General features: G+C 39.9%; 1 protein-coding gene across 4 annotated transcripts in view; it reads right to left on the bottom strand.

The window, feature by feature from the left end:
- Twin (CCR4-NOT transcription complex subunit 6-like twin) overlaps nt 1–15,083 on the bottom strand; it is a 227,186-nt gene that overhangs the window by 119,655 nt on the left and 92,448 nt on the right. For all 4 annotated transcript variants that reach the window (XM_076391462.1, XM_076391463.1, XM_076391461.1 and 1 more), the window contains exon 4: nt 6,501–6,569. In XM_076391462.1, the coding sequence (XP_076247577.1) occupies nt 6,501–6,569 (69 nt within the window). The remainder of the gene's footprint in view (nt 1–6,500; nt 6,570–15,083) is intronic.

Here is a 15,083-nt window from a genome sequence, read left to right as displayed (position 1 = left end):
CCTTTGAATATTAGGCTAAACTTGTAGTTTATGCCTTCGCATAAATTTACACCTTCACTTTTTACTTGTGGGATTATTTGAAACTACGCAAGTGAACAATGTGCAAGATCTACCAGAAAGGATAAAACATGGATTTAAGACTGTTCGAGGAATACCTAACATTTTTAATCGAATGCGGAACCCAATTCTAATTATAAGGCGTGCAGTAGCATGTGTTAAGACACGAGGCGGGCACTTTGAACATTTTGTTTAATTTTTCAGAATTTTAAAAACAAGGAATTTCTATCACATTTTTTACTTATTTTAGTGTGTAAGTGTACCCCCGGGGTAATTATTTATTTTAGGATAGGCTACTCGAATAATCTTCACTTTCTGAGGAAGGAAAAACTACTTATAAATTTAGGAAACAATGATTTACTAAACACATAATATTGACATAAAGAGTAGTTTTATTTGATCTTATTTAAATAACCAGTTTAAAAAATAATTGTTACTTGCATTAAATGATTTCTGTTACTATTTAAGCAATTTGTAATTTATGTATGAAGAGTACATTGAATAAATTCCATGACTTTTATGTTTAACTAGCAAATTTTCTATAAATGAATGGAGGTATATTTGTCAAACTAATTCATAGACGTAATTAAAAAATCACGTTTTCTGAGCTGCGTCATTTTTGAAGCACAGAGTGTAAAAATATAAATGGTCACGGCGTTAGGGGGTGAATCTATGCCACTGGATCGGCGGGCATTTGTAAAAAGAACCCGTCCGCAAAATTATCTATAACATTGAAAATTAGAGTTCACTTTTTTCTTTTTAATTATGTAATCGTATATAGATCATGTAGCAAAGAAAATGTTTAAAAGGAATCATATGCCGCAAAAGAACCGTTTCGTCAGGAAAAATTGTTACAGATTTGGCATCGGTTTAACTGTGTGAAGTTACACATAGGAACATAGGTCTACCACACTTTGCTACGCGACAATGCTACTCTGGACGCGAGGTCCAGCATAGTAGTGTGCATACTCGAAATCAGGAGGCCTAGGAATAATGGAAGCCTAATAGGCCCCATTCGAGTAACTTTTCTTTCTTTCCAACGCTGTCCATATGATATGGCAGAATCTACAACCGTAAACTGCAATATTATATGTAATGATAACACATTTACTTACCCATTCAATGTTTAAACCTTCTATGTTCTGTTGCTGTGTTGTTTCATTCTATTTTTTGGAATACACTTTAGTCAGCACAAATTTCGTCTTAATTGTTACAAATTCATTAATAATGAAAAGCCTCTCAATCGCACTGATAGTCAAACATTAACGACAAAGCACTGAAACACTAATGACAGATAGCACTGCATCACATTTAATAATACTTTAAGTAATAACAACTGTCTTATTATGCAACTACTACACTGGAAGACTAATGACAGACACAAATACACATACGCATATAATACTAATAAAGTAGATTTAAACCAATTTAACAGACAAAAAGTAGAAACTTTTAATAAGACGATAAGGAAATTAACGGCCGCTTAGATATGCTTTCGGTGTCGTTGTTAAAATGGTTCTAACCGGAGTTGACAGTAGCAAGTTATCAATTTTGCGTGTCCTTCCGCAGACATTGTTACAAAAAGGGAACGGGGCGTATACAAAGATTCTGATGTTGGGATGGAGCTTACAGAACTCAGGTCACGTCAGAATCGTATTAACACCAGCGTCCAATGTACAGTAATCTTGCGACAAGCGCCATTTCGCCCACAGGGACGAGAGCCGCGGTCTATCCCTACTACCTCGTTTGATATATGCCGCCGAGAAACCAATTCTTAGAACTATCACGGTCAAGCTCGACGCCCAAGAACAAGGAGGTCATAAAAGACAAGGATAGCATTAGTGATTTAAATAGGAAAAATTGAAGTTTCTTATTTGCACACAGATTTTCATGCAAGTAACATCAGTCGATTCCTTGTGTTCTCCCAATGAAAATGATATTAAACACTCGGGTCTGATCGCGGCTCTCATCCGCAACATTACTCTATAAATAAATTTATTATCATTACATGTATTATATGTTCACGATTGTTGATTTTGTCATATCATATTTAAAGTACTAAAAGAAAATTTACTCCAATTGAGCCTATTAGGACAAAGCACCTTGCTAGGCATCCTGTATTGGGGTACGCACATCACTATGTTGTGCCCCACGTTCAGGGTAGATGTTGTCACGCAGTAGTGTGGTAAACCCATACTTCTATGTGTGACTCTACACAGTTAAAGTGATACTGAATCTTTAACAATTTTTCCTAACTAAATGGTTCGTTTGCGGCAAGTGGTTCCTTTCAAACATTTTCTTTACTAAACAATCTGAATACTATTACGCAATAAAAAAAATTAACATTAACTTTCAATATTATAAGCAATTTTGCAGACGACTCTTTTTACAAATGTCCACCAATCCAAAGATGTAGATTCGCTCCTGAAACCCACAACCATTAATATTCTTACATCCTGTACATGTGCGACATGTTGTCGAGGATACTTTCCTGAGTAACCTCCAGAAGATTTTAATCATCGCTCGTTATTCCTTAAAAAGTTATTAAGTATAAAAAATGAATAAATCTCCAAACGAATATCTCGGGTCTAGGTTAGGTTTTAAGTCGGTTTGTACGTATACCTACGTATAACCATGTATACCCAGTTATACCGTAAATCAAATACAATTGAAAGCAAAATAACTACGAATTGCCGCTTTACCAGAGCTGAGATTAAAATATTGAAAGAGTGGTATGATATTGGGAATGGAATATCTCGTTTTGAACAGGACTATAATCGTATGAATACATTTTTTGAAATTATAGCTAGTTTGTATCCATTACATGAATTTTATAATGAATTGATTTATTTTGTGTGAAACTATATCTTCAACGCAATTTATTACATAAATGGAACTGTTACATCCGGCCTTTAGCTGGTCCCCTTTTTCGGTGTCGATAAATGAGAAGTGCTGATGCATTTTGGAATGTGTAACTAAGTATGCGAATGATTGTGACCAACTCCGCAGAGCTGATTCAGCAGAACAATGTTGAAGTTCTCCTTTTAGCATTATGATCCAAAACAGAATACCATGAGAGCGAAATCCGACAGCGCGGAGAAGAAGTTAATTTTGAGTTATATCAAGACAAAGATCAGAGCGAATATCTAATCGTCATCCACGCGAGAACTGTAACATCGTAACAGCGAGGGCGTATTGTAACGAAGACTATCGCGAGTGTACTTCGTAAAGTCCGAATTCGCTTCCTTAGACCGCGTCGAGAGAATCCGCGATGTCCGAGATAGGAAAGTGTGTGCAGTAAGGAAACCCCGTCGAGAAGCAACCACGAACGATTAGCGACCAGCTAAACCTACAAGGTGACGACGTCAAGACTTTTTAGCAAGAGTTAGGGTGCGCAAATGTAAATGAATATCACATCCAGCATTACACTTAATTTGCCTTTCTTTTATTATAATGTCTTAGAGATACAACAAGCATCACCAGGAATTACCACACACGCCATCGTTAACAACATGAATCTAGTCAAATAAGATGCATAGAAACAAAAGAAACCGCCATGCGCGGGTCGTTCAAACCTAACAAGACTGTACAGACAACAAGGAGGAGTTGGTAAATAATTTATATCTTGTTAAATATATGAAACTGTTAAACCGAACCATTGACTAGCTGCTGTTCTTACTCATTCACTTCAAACAAGGAAATATTGCGAGGTGTAAATCTCCGATTTTCATGAAACATGATAGGATTGTAGAGTAGTCGACAGTATTCGACACGAATTTTTTTTATCGGCTCTACTTCATGTTAGGAGAGCCAAAACCGCCTCCCAAAGTTAGTGGTGGAAAACATAATCGCTTAATATCTCGAAAACTATTGCATGTAGCAAAATGGTGTACAAGAAGTGATTGCGTATTTTTGAACGACGAATTTACCTATGTAAACAGTTTTTTAAGATATCAATTTATTTAAAAAATATATTAAAAAATAATATATTTTCGTTGTTTTCACTGACTAAATGTTAACCGATCGTTTCGCAAAATTATATGCGAATACTTTGAACCAAAACACAAAATACAGATAAGATAGAATTTTGAATGTTTACGTTAGAAACGACATAATAACATTCCTAGATAGACTACGTTTTGTGCGTAATTGGGACCTGAAGCGGGTGGCTTTAAGAAAAACGTGTATCCTTGTAATGTTTCTATCATTATATTATCGTACATGGTATTTATTGTTTACGAAATGTATAAATAACAACTGTAACATCGCTAATGAATACTCGCACCCATTAACAGTATGAGAAACAGTATGAGAGGTTCAATGTCAGTAACCCTTGCACAGATGAAAATGTAGCAAGTGACGATGGTTTATAAATAATTTTTCATCAAAAATTGTTATTTACAATATGCAAACAATTGCAGTTTCTCCAGAGAATATGGTTTAATCGAACAAATTTACAAAAAGGTCCGGTAACTGAACGTAAATAGATATTAACTCATAATTTGGAGGCTCCCGGGTTCGAATGTCTTGTTACGAGTCCAGACGAGTTACGTAAAGTAACTATGAAGGACTTGATTCAAAACTCCTTCCGTTGACCTTTGACTTTGCCTGGAAGTCACCATGTAAGGGCCGACAGGCATGTCCGTTGCACCCAATTAATAGATTTCTTCGAAATTAATATCTTTCAATTTTCTCGGAAACTCTGCGATGCAACCGAGTCCCCACCATTTTTCCCATAGATTTTTGACTATAAAAAGGCTAAGAAACTCGATCTAGGGGGCTCATTCGTAATCCAGTTCGAGATTAGTACGTGGCTTAGACTGGAAAGCAAAATCGAGCATTAGTTCTCCTTCAAGCAAAAATCTTTGAGTACAGTACGTAAACCTCACTGTAACGTAGTCTTAACGACGCGTCCCCCGCATACCTCTGTGCGTAATCGAGAGAGAGAGAGGAGTTAGTCAACTCAAACGTGTAATTATATACAGTTTTATAAGGTTTGTTAAATTGGACTTAGTTCAATCAAAACCTCTCCTAAATCCAATAAGAAGCGAACGCGTAAACGATCCCGCAAATAATATATCTTTACCGCTCGAGATATATATTGTAAATTTAAAAGTTACGAGGCTATATTAACATCTTCGCAATCCTTGCGAAGGTCCTTTTCCTAACCTACAAGTGGCTCCCGGTGTTGGCAGTTGCGCACTGGTTCGTCCACGTCCCGTGGCTCCTGGCGAGTGCAAAGTTACTTGCTGGTTCGTCCACAGTCTTTATTTCATCCTAGTGGCTCCCGATACTTGCCAAGTTGAGTGTCGGTTCGTCCACGAAAACCTACCCAAATCCTAAGGTGGCTCCCGGTGTTGGCAGTTGCGCACTGGTTCGTCCACATTTGTGAGATGGCTCCCAACGAGTGCAAAGTTACCCGTTGGTTCGTCCACGAAAAAATAACAATATTCCAAAAACCCTGACCCTCGGTCAGACCATCTAGCCCTCGGCTCGTAACAGTCTAAATAGGTTTCTATCTTTTATTCTTGAATTTTTATTTTAAATCATTCTAATTTTGGTATACTTTTTCACAGATTAGAATCGTATTCTAATAAAAACTTTTCTCGTTTTCGCCAGAGGTTACAGTTTTGTATTAATTATGTAGAAGGATATTAGTGTCTGAACCGTTCTAGCTTCTATAACGAAGATGAAAATATCACCGAAGACCCATCCCACAACAAAAACGGCGCTTTCCACGACTACCATATTTTCTTAAATGTAAACATAACATAATTATTCAATTATCAAAAGTTGAAAAATATCCTTCCATTCGTGATTGTCTCCTCATCGGATGATCGAATGATTCTGCCTCCAAAGTACAAGACAACACGAAGCATTTCTTAAAAACTGAGAAAAGAGTTTATTACAAAACAATTCTAATCTGTGAAAAAGTATACCAAAATTAGAATTATTTAAAGTAAAAATTGAAGAAAAAAAGATAGAAGTTTTTTTGTAAACTTGTTCGATTAAACCATATTCTCTGGAGAAACTCCAATTGTTTGCATTGTTATTGTAAATAACAATTATTGATGGAAAATTATTTATAAACCTTATGCAAGGGTCACTAACACTGAACCTCTCGTACCTGTTCACAACGGATGTGAAACGTTGCGAGTATTCATTAGCGATGTTATTCTTTATACATCTCGTAAATAATAAACAATATGTATCATAAGTATACTACCAAGTATCTAAAACTGTACTTCGGTACAGCCGTACTCAATTAAAATTTAAAGTCAATATTGTCGAAAACGAAGCATATCAAAAAATTTTATTCTACATTTTCGACTTATTTTGTTGCATGTAGAATCATCTCTTTTCTGCGTGCACCAGCAGTTTTAGAACATCGTGTACAACTCCTTATTTAAATACATAATTTTGTGTAGATAAATGTTACTCACACGTCGGTCTAGTCCTGTTCGGCCTCGTCAGCGGTATCCACGGCCTCTGAGGCGGATGATTTGCAGTCACTACAAGGAAAATAATAAAACAAGTATTAATATTAACATTCGGTTCTGTTTTATAAAATAAGTACAGCAATATAAACATTTAAACTGTATTGCTCATTCTGTGTGACTCGGTGATCTCAGTATGTCACTACTAGGTTTATAATAAAATATTACTTAATTAAAAAGAAAGATCAATAGTTTTTGAGTCCACATTATCGGTGTCAATCACTACAATATTTCCCGTAATCATTGACGAGTATACAGGAATAGACATCTTCTAGATTTACGTGTTTCAAGTTCTGAAATACAGATACTCGAAAAACCATTAGTTTTTCAGCGGTGAATCCAATAATAAGCGGGTCTGATAAACTATTCTTCCAATCCTTCACCATAATTTCAAATCAAAGGCGAAAATGCTATTCACGAAATTGCATTTTACAATATTTATACTAAACGAGATGCCTAATTTTTTTATGATTAAATTCAGTAGAATAAGGGATTTTACATAAAGGTAACAATCTGTACGGTAGTGCTACGACGACAAATACATGTGAGGTGTAGTCGCACAAGCTTGCAGACATATTGGCCGGAGTTTGGCGTACCGGGAAACTTTAATCGTAAATATCATTGGATCCGTAATTCAGATAAAAATTTCAATGGTATTATCGCTATGTAATGATATGTCAGGCCGGTGATATTATCGACAAAATTATGCAAAAATGAAGGTTTTAGGTCTATATATAAGAAGACTTTTCGACTTACACTTTTCGTCTATATATAAAAAGATTTTGAGCTTGGAAAGGGCTCATTCCATAGAGAACATTCCATAGAGACATTCTTGCATAACCTGCCTCGCTCCAACTCACACAGTCGCGCACTGCCCTGAGAGCGCAGCGTGTACAACGTGCGACAGGAAGCATCATACTATCCTGCACTTTGATACACAGCGAGTTGGCACTGGCAATCGTCGATCGACGAAAAAGCCACAGCAGGGCCAGCGGGATGCGGGACGGAGCAACGTCCCAACACGCGAGCCTGCAAACGTAAACACGAAGTCTCGTGCTTCTACGTCAACCGACGCGATGTCTCACTCCAGTGCGAGAGAGAGAGCGGCGCGTGATCTGTGTTCCTAGAGACAGCGAATATGCGAGTTAGGAAAACAGAGGCACGGTGCACATCGCGCGTGCATTCAAAGCCCAGGGTTCTGAGACCCCCTTCAGTTCCGCGAGTCTGGCGAATGGCCCACGACTCGCACGAAGGAAAACCCCAGCCACGGCTACGAGCTTGGACTGGGTTCTGTCTCGACCAGCTGGCGCAGCTACTTCTCCCCCAAATCCCATGATGATGTTGTATTGGAACGTCCTCGAGTCACTGGATAATGCGACACGGTGATTTTGGAAGATAGAGAGAGTTCCCTCGACTATGGTAAATATCAAAACCGAGGACGAATGCGAAGAGCATTTCGCAAACGTCGCAAGGAGAGCGCTACGACGAATTCACGCATCGTATTTAAAGCCTCCAGCGAAACAGCGGGCGGACGCTCGCTGAACGACACCCTGCACGTAATTCCTGAATTATAGAACGCCAGTCACCGCCGTATTACACGAGGTGAAGTCTGTAGGAATACGTGTTAGAAGCGAATATCGAGAAGGTTTCGACAAATTCTCATCGCTCCAGAGGATCGTCGTTGTTAAATGCATCGTGTGGTGTACCCCAGAAACCGAACGCATTATCGCGTTCGAGTCAAATACCGCGACCTACGGTACGGCGTGTGCCCCATATTTATTCGTGCGAAGTCTCCTCGAGTTGAGCAAAAACAAGACGGTAAACCTTACACACTCGCCGCTCCTGTCTTCGAGAAGGACGTCTATCCAGACGAAATGTGTACGGGAGCTCTCGACAAACTGTTGTGGGAACGAATCCCTAAACAAACGTGCGAGTTCTTACAGCAAGGTAGATTTAACCTTTGCAAGTGGACTGAAAATTCATGAAGCGTACATAACGAGGATCGACTGTTACGCCATGAGGACTGTCCACACCCAGCTCTACTCCCACGTCCACACAAAACCCCCATGTGACGAATAGATGCACATGTGTGGGGTGGACGCTGTGTTGAAGAGCATTAGCGGTGAAGGCCCACGTCGGAGACACCGACATGGACCACTAAATGCGATTCTGCTGCAGTACGTGGAAACATGAATAACTCTCGCGATTATCGCGACAGAGAGCGATTCAGAAATTTCACGAGCAACTGTGGAGGCATTGGACGCGCGATTATCTCACGCACCTCCAAAATCGCTACAAGTGGCGCGCCACCCAACTCCAACTGCAACCAGGAGATCTGGTGCTAGTGCAGAATCCTCTTCTTCCCCCCAATCAGTGGGAGATGGGAAGAATTGAGGAGGTGTTCCCGGGGAAAGAGGGAAATGAACGTGTGGTAAAAGTACGTACAGCGAAGTCAACATACACACGTCCGATTACAAGGATGTGTAGGTTTACCTGTGGATGAGTCCGCTACGACGACCGCCGCCGAGGTCGGGCAGACAAAATAAACATCTGTAAAGATGAGAACGATTGTTCTAGAAGAAAGTCGAACGATCGTAACCCCCTCTTCCCTGACCCTTAAGCCGCCAGAGAGGGGAGACGAAGTATTCCCGTCTCTATCTCTCCAAGGGAAAAAGCGCCCCCGCGAAATCGCGGGCGCCACCGAAATCGGCTGGGAGCGTCGCGATGGCCTAATCAGTATAGAGAAAACCATGGAGAGTGACACCGCGAGCACACAAAAAGAAATCGCAGCAGCGTTCAACAGTTGCCCTAAGATTGGGAAGCAGGCGCTCCAGACGGACACCCTCCAGGCTCAGCCGACGGAGCCGGTGCACCAGGAGCCAGCGCACCGCACAGAGCCGGACGAATGGGTCCTGACCATAGGCCCACAGCAGCTTAGAGTACCGGGATACGTTCTACGCACCACGCGGCGATACTGCTGGGCCGTCCCCGGAGGACGCTACGTCCTCCGGTGGAACAAAGAGCAGCGACTGACGTCGCTGCTTTGGAGGCCGGCGGTTGAGCCCCCACAGCCGAAGACTAAGGAGCAGGTCAGGAGTGCCGCCCCCGCGGCTGAAGCGAGTCAAGGAGGCAGGGAGCGAGGAGGCAGCAGGTCCAACAACCGGTCCCGACCTAAGGCGCGGAATGCCTCCGCACCGTCGATCCCGAAGGCCGCGGAAACCTCCAGGCTCACGCCTGCTACCAGACGCAACCGGCGACCACCCCGGCCACGTGAACCGACGTTGGAGGAACTTACCCGGACGGCAGTAGGCATGGCGGTGGAGACCTCCATGCGGCTGCTGCAACAGCAGCAGAGCGCGTCTCCACCAGCTCGAAGGTAAGTTCAGTTGAACTTATACTTTGATTGAATTTACGACAACGCTGCGAGTGAGTTCACTTCAATTGAACTTCACTTGCAGCGCCTCACTCTCTCTCTCTCTCATTCGCGAAGTAGCAATCTTTCGAGTTTCGCGTCGCGAAGGGCATTTGGCAGAAAATTACCGATTCTCTGTTGCAAGGGGAGCGGTATGTTTAAAACGCGGTTATATAACGGGCATTTGGCTCGTCCGCGAGATTCGTGATCTGTGGGTATACGTGACCGACCGAAGGTCGCCTTCGGTTGGAGATTCCGTTGTCCTAACAGCAAAACACGGTCAATTGTCGTATGACTTGTTTTTATCGTTAAAATTGAAATTCAAACAAAGTGAGCATTGTCGAGCAACGGTTTTGAACTCCAGGCCCGATGTCGAGTGGGAACATCGGAGCCTGAAAGAGAGAGAGAGAGAGAGTAAATCGTATCACATTAGAACGATACAAAAGATAATTGATGAGCGCCGCGTAGCGGCAAAATTAGCGTGTTTCGCGTTTTGCGGAGACACACGCGGCTCTCGCAGCAGTCGTCTTTCGGCAATGAGTCTTGCGCCAGTCCTTTCGACAGGTCGTCAAGCAATCATCAGCTCAGCTAGTTTCACGATTTTAAGTAGTTTGGTCGCCAGACACTTGAAATCCTACTTGCTACATAGCTGAACTTCTGTTTTCTGCGACTAGGGAGTTACTCTATTCGATTTAATACGTATTGTACGTACGACAGAGCACCTAGTTCGTCAAAAGGTGACAATTCAACGAGATTTGCGCTCTTGGAATCGAGATTCGTACGAAGCGAGCCTTCCTATAAGGTGCAAAAGCGAAGAGAAGAGGCCCCCTCCTCTCTATCCACTCGCTCATCGACAACTTCTTCGCCAGAGAAGAAAAGTCGATAATACAGTCCACTGCATTACCTTGTGTTACAGCAAGGCATTGCTCCCCCCTCCACATAGGCTCGTGTTCGAAGCCTGGAGTCGGGGAGAATAGATACAGCGTGATCGCCATACTCTTGCTTACCGGTGCGGTTCCGCCGCTATTCTTTTTTTCAGACGCCCAGCATCGTTGATCGGCGTCGCCAGGACCACCGAGGGCCCCCGCTCCACCGCCAGCTACAGGAGCCTGCCGAGGACCAAGGAGCCCCCGCCCCACCGTACACGTCAAGTAACCGTTCAAATAAACGTCGTAAACTAAGCCCTTGTCAGGGCCGACTGAATCTTAATTGAGTGTACTTGTTTTCTTCAAAATCCCTCAGTCTCACCTTATCCGGAACCTAATTAAATCCCTCAATATAAGCGATTCTAACACAAGTGATTAAACAGAATTTGCGTATTTATATTTAGATCACCCATGTAAGTTTGTATTTTTTGGGTTTTTTTGTTAACATTCATAGTTAAATTATACAGGGTGTCTTGTTTAAGTGAGCACAGCAGGATATCTCGGAAGGAGTTGCAGTTATTAAAACAGTGTTCGTACAAAAGTTATTTGGTAAGACAGGCTACATCATGTAGTAGTAATTGTTTTCTTGTGGATGAAGTAGTGGAGTAGATCTGAAGGTCAATCTAATTTTCTTAAATGGAATGTTATATTTTTTTCTTCAGAAGGTAACAGTAGGTACTGACACAAATCTAAAGAGGTGCTTTACGATATTTTTCTGATTTCGATAAAGATAAATTGTTAGCTTATGTTTACGTTCTCCATCGGTCGACGGCCAGCAGCCAGCAATCGTTGCTGAGTAGCGTCGAATGCGTCGATATTAAATTACTGCCATATGTAAAACAAGTGAAGAAATTTTCAATTATGGCCAAATATTTCAGCTATTGTGTACCTATTTTTTCAACTTTATCACATTAAAGTATTTAAAAACGTAACGTAATTCGTGTGACGGTTTAAACCAACATCGGATGGTTACTATATGTGCATTGCATTAAAATGCATGCAGGACTGACATTGAAGTAACTAAAGAATGAGAATACAATTTATATATTTTTCCTCATCGACGAGTTTATCTGTGCGTGATATGCGTTGTTACACCCTGTATACAGTTTGTCCCAAATCTGATGTTATAAGTGGAAAACAGGTATATAATTAAAGATATAATTAAAATATATAATTAAAGCATTAGCTGTAATGTGAATGAATTCAGTAGTACATGTACAATTATAGTCTATCACTTTAGTTTTCACTTATAGTTTTCCTTTGTTTTAAATTTTCTGCTGTCATACATATAATAAACTATTCTACATTATATTAATATTGTAAATTTAATTTGACGACCATTTTGTCAACTTGCTTTAATCCTTTCCAAAAAATAGTTTAAGGGAAAACAAATCGAAATATTTTTAATGAGAGACACACTGTAGCGGAAGAAATAAGATTAAAAATGATATCTATTGGAACTGCAATATTGGCAACGTTTTGCTAAAAGATTAAATTATTATGCTTAGCGTTTTCCGATAATTTCAGATATAGTACATCATAGTAGAAGCTTTTATTCTTATGAACATTACGTTCCTATGGTTCAGGCCGCACACCCTGACTGTAATTGTCCCACTCTGAAGAAAATGAATTTCAAGCGGTCTAAAACCGCTGCATTAATAAAGAATGTCCTTACTAAAACAATTGTCGAAAGGGCAACGAAACTGTTCAAGAAAAAATTGTTTTCAATACTAATAGATGAGAATACAAATGTAGCTAGCATAAAAACTATGTACTTTGGTGCGGTATGTGCATAAAGGGAAAATATAAACATACTTGTTAGATTATGTTAAAATTACAAAAGCGAATGCAGAAGGTTTGTATAAATATTTGCAGTATTGTATGGAAAGAAATCAGTTATCTTTGAAAAACATAATTGGGATTTCAAGCAATAGTGCTAGTGTAATGTTGGAGAAGAAGAAATCAGTAGTTTCTATGCTTTTAACAGAAAATCCCAATACAGCAGTTTTTCCGTGCATTTACCATACATGCATCTATTTGCATCCGATGTATGCAAGTGTCTTCCGCGAACATTAGACAAATTATTGCATAAAATTTATACAAATATTCTAAGAAGTCCAAAGAGACAAGATGGAAAAGATTCAAGAAGAAATGCATGTAGAAAAACATAAGATTATTCAGCCATCCAGGACCAAATGGTTGGCATTATTTGAATCCGTTAATACAGTGCTAGAACAATGGGACGCACTTAAACAATTTTTCGAAATTGAAGTGTGTGACAAATCTGAAAACGAATCAGAATCTGATATTGCGTCACAATCACAGTCTAAAGCAGGATTGTCAGACGCTTCAGAAGGAGACCAATGGAGAAAGACATTCCTTGAAATAGTAGATAGTTTTCGATACTTATATACTAAAGCATACTTAGAATTCGTACATTTTACACTAGGTATTATCACTAAATTTAATACAATTGTCCAGACTTCCAATCTCCTAATTCATAATGTGTTACGATATTGTAGCAAGTTTTTAAAGGAAATGGGGTATAATTTTATAAATTACACAATTCTTGCTGCAGCACCAAGTATACATAACATTGATGTGTTCAAATCTGAAAATTTATTGCCACTGGAGTCCATGTACATTGGAGGAAAGGCGAAAAATATGATAGAAGAAATTGAAAGACAGGCAACAGGCAACCACGAATTACAAAAGATTAGTAAATTCCTTGAAAACTGCTAGAAGCTTTATCAGGCAGCGTACAAAGGAGCTCTAAAAAGATAACCCTTTAATGACAACTTTGTAAAGGCATTAGAATTTTTAGAGCCCTCTATTGCATTAGACATTAGTAAACAGACCAATCCAGTAGATTCTATTTTAGAAAAATTCGGTACGAAATTCGATGTAACAATATGCAATGATGAATGGTACACCCTAGGTTTTTTAACTGTTTGTGAGGACACTGTAAAAGAGCGCTTGTTAGGATTACCAGTAACTAAATTTTGGCAAGAAATTAATAATATACGGAAGCCTGATGGCAAGAGACCATTTCAGAATATATCAAATTTAGCATTAGTATATTTATCGCTATCGTATTCTAACGCCGAAATTGACAGTATCAGACCGTAATAGACTCTAACCGCAAATGGTTGCCGCTTTGACACGAATTAAGTTAGAATTCCGGAACGCGGCGACAGAATGTCATAATTATGTTATAACCGATGACTTTTTAAAACATTTTAATAAAAGTATGTATGAAAAAGAAGTAACACTTCAGTAGAGGAAATACAGTTTTTAAACCTTAGTTTGTGTTCCTTTTGTATTTATTTAACACCACACGTCTGAATTTATTTCATTACAACAGCGTGTCAGTTAAATTTCGTAGTGAACAACATCTGATAGCTTACCTTTCCAAACAAATCAACTAGCATAAGTATACGGTTCTTTCAGAACACCCGCTAGCATTCCCCACGCGGTACGCCTCAACGTCAATGGGAAGAGTGGGGCAGGCTCTGCAGACAGCTAAGCAAGGGATGGAAAGGTAAGGGGAATGGCGCGACTAACAGATGATAACACTGACCGGCACATTACCCAGCAGGGACCCAACACTAGATGCGTATTTCAGGCAACGTTGTCAGATTATGTACCCAATCCGATCTCTCTTTCTACTCTTAGGAGCAAGTGCATCTTTCTCAGTGACTCGATAAAGCAGATTCCTTCATCTATAAGACACCCCATGTTAAATTGATTACCTTTTTCGTATTCGTTTATCAATGTAAGGAATTCTGGTACCGATTTAATATTATATGGACCAGCAAGAAGTTCAGAGGTAGTTTAAGACATTGTTTAACCTGTTTCGAGTTTCAGTTAAATGAAATCGAGTTGTCCGCCATTTTTTCTGTGCGACACGAGTCTTCCTAAATTGCCAATAGAATTTAACACCCTTGTCAATTGCCATTGAAATAACGTTAGGTGGCCCCGCTGAGAAGGAAAGGCGACAGACGCCAGACAAAAATAGGAAATAAGCAAGGACCTGTAAAGGTCCATAACTAACAAGTAACATAATAAAGAAAGGTCCATAACTAACAAGTTCGGTGAGTGTTAATCGCCGATTTTAATGAAACTTTGTACAATTATTCTATGGTCCTACCTAAGAATTTTGCTGTACAAAGTAGCTGCCCATACGCACCT

This window comes from Calliopsis andreniformis, unplaced genomic scaffold, assembly GCF_051401765.1.
Source record: "Calliopsis andreniformis isolate RMS-2024a unplaced genomic scaffold, iyCalAndr_principal scaffold0022, whole genome shotgun sequence".
NCBI lineage: Eukaryota > Metazoa > Arthropoda > Insecta > Hymenoptera > Andrenidae > Calliopsis > Calliopsis andreniformis.
This window is presented reverse-complemented; position numbering and strand designations above follow the sequence as displayed.